Source organism: Gorilla gorilla, chromosome 1 (assembly GCF_029281585.2).
Source record: "Gorilla gorilla gorilla isolate KB3781 chromosome 1, NHGRI_mGorGor1-v2.1_pri, whole genome shotgun sequence".
In the NCBI taxonomy this organism is placed as follows: Eukaryota; Metazoa; Chordata; class Mammalia; order Primates; family Hominidae; genus Gorilla; species Gorilla gorilla.
In genome coordinates this window covers 97225698-97229727 of record NC_073224.2, presented here as the reverse complement: position 1 = coordinate 97229727, position 4030 = coordinate 97225698, and the positions used below count along the sequence as shown (strand labels likewise).

The 4030-nt window shown below is 41.4% G+C and overlaps 1 protein-coding gene across 1 annotated transcript; it reads left to right on the top strand.

The window, feature by feature from the left end:
• Positions 1-301: 301 nt before the first annotated feature.
• On the top strand, positions 302-1978 carry LOC101128982 (putative olfactory receptor 10J6). The gene is given in 1 exon segment (XM_055363313.2): positions 302-1978. A coding segment is annotated over 1 exon segment (930 nt). The 5' UTR covers positions 302-788; the 3' UTR covers positions 1719-1978.
• Positions 1979-4030: the final 2052 nt, after the last annotated feature.

The window sequence follows — 4030 nt, the reverse complement described above, 5'->3', positions numbered from 1 at the left end:
AATAGTACACCTCTTTATTCTTAGCATTCCCTCTGCCAAAAAAGAAATCAGCTACTTTTTTTTTAAATTCAAGGTCCAACTTTCTGTTGTGTTGCTGATTCTCTTCTCTCTTTTTCCAACGACTTCCACTTCTCTCTCTAGTTTACATGTCTCCAAACCTTAAGCCTCTGTTAATACTTGCACAATAAATCAGTTTTGCCAACGGTTTGCCTCCCCTGGACCATCTAGGCTGGCCCCAGAACACCTCATCTTCACTCCCACTGAAGTATTCCTGAAGGTCAGCTCTCACTGACCTTGATTCTGCTCCCCTACACTGTCACCAGAAGCTATCCACCTATGGTTCTAATTCAGTAAGTCCAACTCTCTCACCCCCTTTTGTTGTCTCAGCTGTGTGGGCTTTCCCAGGATGGCATGGGATGGGACCCTTGTGCCATGCATATTGTAAAGGAAAATGCCTCCCTCCATGCGCTACAAAACAGCACATTTATGATGGCACTTTGAAAAGATATGGGCTGTGGTGTCACATATTGACAATTCCTTGGCCAGAAGCTTAACAGTGCCAGCAGTGCCAGAAGATTAAGAAGACAGCAAAAACAGAAAAGGGAGAAGATGGTGAAGTAGCTATATAACATGAGCGAGAATGCTCCTGATTACAAAGCAGAGAAATTGACTTTTTTTTCTTAGTGTTTTCTATAGTCATTGCTCTATCCCTGTTCTAGAATTCATGTCATGATAAGAATTTCTTCATGTTGACTTCCTGCATTGCTTTCAGACATTGCAATTAAAGAATGCGAAGAAAGAACCTCACAGAGGTAACAGAGTTTGTTTTCCTGGGATTCTCCAGATTCCACAAACATCAGATCACTCTCTTTGTGGTTTTTCTCATCCTGTACACATTAACTGTGGCTGGCAATGCCATCATCACGACCATCATCTGCATTGACCGTCACCTCTACACCCCCATGTACTTCTTCCTGAGCATGCTGGCTAGCTCAAAGACAGTGTACACACTGGTCATCATTCCACAGATGCTCTCCAGCTTCGTAACCCAGACCCAGCCAATCTCCCTAGCAGGTTGTACCACCCAAATGTTCTTCTTTGTTACCTTGGCCATCAACAATTGCTTCTTGCTCACAGTGATGGGCTATGACCACTATATGGCGATCTGCAATCCCTTGAGATACAGGGTCATTACGAGCAAGAGGGTGTGTGTCCAGCTGGTGTGTGGAGCCTTTAGCCTTGGCCTGGCCATGGCAGCTGTCCAGGTAACATCCATATTTACCTTACCTTTTTGTCACATGGTGGTTGGTCATTTCTTCTGTGACATCCTCCCTGTCATGAAACTCTCCTGTATTAATACCACTATCAATGAGATAATCAATTTTGTTGTCAGGTTATTTGTCATCCTGGTCCCCATGGGTCTGGTCTTCATCTCCTATGTCCTCATCATCTCCACTGTCCTCAAGATTGCCTCAGCTGAGGGTTAGAAGAAGACCTTTGCCACCTGTGCCTTCCACCTCACTGTGGTCATTGTCCATTATGGCTGTGCTTCCATTGCCTACCTCATGCCCAAGTCAGAAAACTCTATAGAACAAGACCTCCTTCTCTCAGTGACCTAAACCATCATTACTCCCCCGCTGAACCCTGTTGTTTACAGCCTAAGGAACAAGGAGGTCAAGGATGCCCTATGCAGGGCCATGGGCAGAAATATTTCTTAATGCATTATTCCTCTATATAAATATACATTTAGTCATAGAAATGTGTGTCCTTACTTACATTAAACAACCTTATGACTCTGTCCCATGCAGTCTATGCTGCAATGGAATGTGCATGTCTTGCTTTGGTATATTTACTACAAAATCTTAGTCTTTGTTTCCATATATTTCAAAGTTTTGTCCAGGCATTTTCAACTAGGGATGTGAGAGGTCAAGGAGAATGGGCATGATTTTTAGGAAAGAACATCCAAATTTCTAGGATGAGAAAGGGACTTTTAAAAGTATATTAAATATGATTATATTGTGTTTAAAAAATAAAAAGCAATGTGTATCATTTTTGTAATGCAATCTACAGAAAATAAAACTACAAAATCATCGCAGCAAGGTAAGGATAGTCAATAATGATGGATTCCCTTGAAAGAAAATAGTATCAGAATTGTCAGGGAAAAGTGAGATGAGCGTATTAAATTTAAAAAAAATATAGGAAAGTTGGAAAACACTGGCTTAGTCCTTGAAAATTTAGTTTTTATTATTCAATTTATGCTAAAGCCTTTGCTTTTATCCAGTGTAGTCGTCAGGTGCTGGCCATGGCCACAGATCATACTTAACTCTCACCTTTCTAATCTAAATTCCCTAATTGAATTCTTTCTGGCTGCTGGTTCTCTCCCTGGGATCAACTTCTCTCTAATCATTATGAAGAAAAATTGAGTTGGTCAAGAAGATCTGTGCCCTGTTGGAATGAGAACCATAAAAGCATTCCTCATTTGCACATACCATGGCACCTCCTGGTAGCATAAAGAAACAAAAGTAGAACAAAACAAACAGTCCCAGCAGTCAGGAGTAGTTCAGAAGTATAATTGTTAAATCACTCAATTCACCAAAAAAGGCTAACAAGAAAAAAAAATATTTTTCCTTAGTAGACTCCTTTGAGAAAAATATCCTTTTTCCCAGGGCTTTCTGGGAACTTTTTTGGTTTCATGCCTATACATACCTTCTATGTGGTTACCTTGGGTGATGGGTGATGGTAGGGAGGGTTTAAGACTTTTGTTGAGTGCTTCCTTCTACTAAAATATTTTTTGTCAAGAGTACTTCTCTGCTCATCCCCTAATGCCATTTTTCTTTTTTTCAAGGCAGTCATTTTTTTCTTTTCCCTCCACTGAGAAAGAATCGATAACATCCTAAGGAGCTCATCTCAGGTAAAGAATATCTTTACAGATTTCTGAATTCTAGATTGGGGAGACCATTGTTCTTTCAAGGTCTGACCAGTTCTTTCTAATTCCTGTCTTGTGTCTTTGCAATTTCTACATCATAGAAACAAGGCTTCCTACAGAAGCTGTTGGGGGCTCAAAGGTTGGGTCCAAGAGTCTTGGACATGCTATGAGGTCCTTCTTGACAGCACTCTCAGGGTCATCCCACTACAGATCTAAACCTCTATGCCCAACAAGAGTGAGGCAGATTCCCTCCAGAATGAGAGTGTCTCTCCTGACAGTATGAAAGAACCCCTCCCACTGCCATCAAGGCCACCTATACTGCCAACTCTTAATTATAACCTGCCCTTCTCAATTCCCTCTGGCTAGCAACTACTTGTACATCCTCATACCTGTCTTTTTGTGTGTAGAAGGGAAGAGATGAGACAGAGAGGGCTGTTCTGAGCAGGAAAGTACAATGATGGAAGTTGGGTGGTGATCAAACCTGTTCTATCCTGCTCCAGTGGCAGTGGCCACCTCCCACTGCCCATTACTCTCCTTTCTACTTCTGCACACAGCCACTCTCCTTCATTAGTTCAGGAATCAAAGACAAAGGTTTCTCCAGTATTCTCTCTACATCTAAATGCTGCAACAGCAGACATACCACACGCCACTCACACAATCAAAAGTTAAATGTCACAGCAGGGCCCACAAAGAGCTGGCAGAAAATATGAGTCGTAAACCTTAAAGGTGAAATATCTTTGTCTCTAACTCTGTTACCCACAGTGGTTCAATCATATGTCCAGTTTTTTTAAATAAACATGTGTGCTTCTGATTTCTTCTTGATAATAAGATGTTGTCTTACATGGTGGATAGAATAGAGGTCCCAGAGTCAGATGGGTGCTGAGTTCACTTCCTCACTCAGCACCCATCAGAACCTTTTTATGAATATAATGTTTTTAATTCTGCCTCGCTTGTCATCAAAAGCATTTTTTAATCTCCTTACCCATTTGTTTTGCACAGGCTGGTATCCAGTGACAAACCCTACTTCACATTGTTTTCTGCAGTATCATTTACCTCACTCCCACCCAGCAGTTAGTTGTTCTCTCTTAAGTGTTCCTAAAGTTA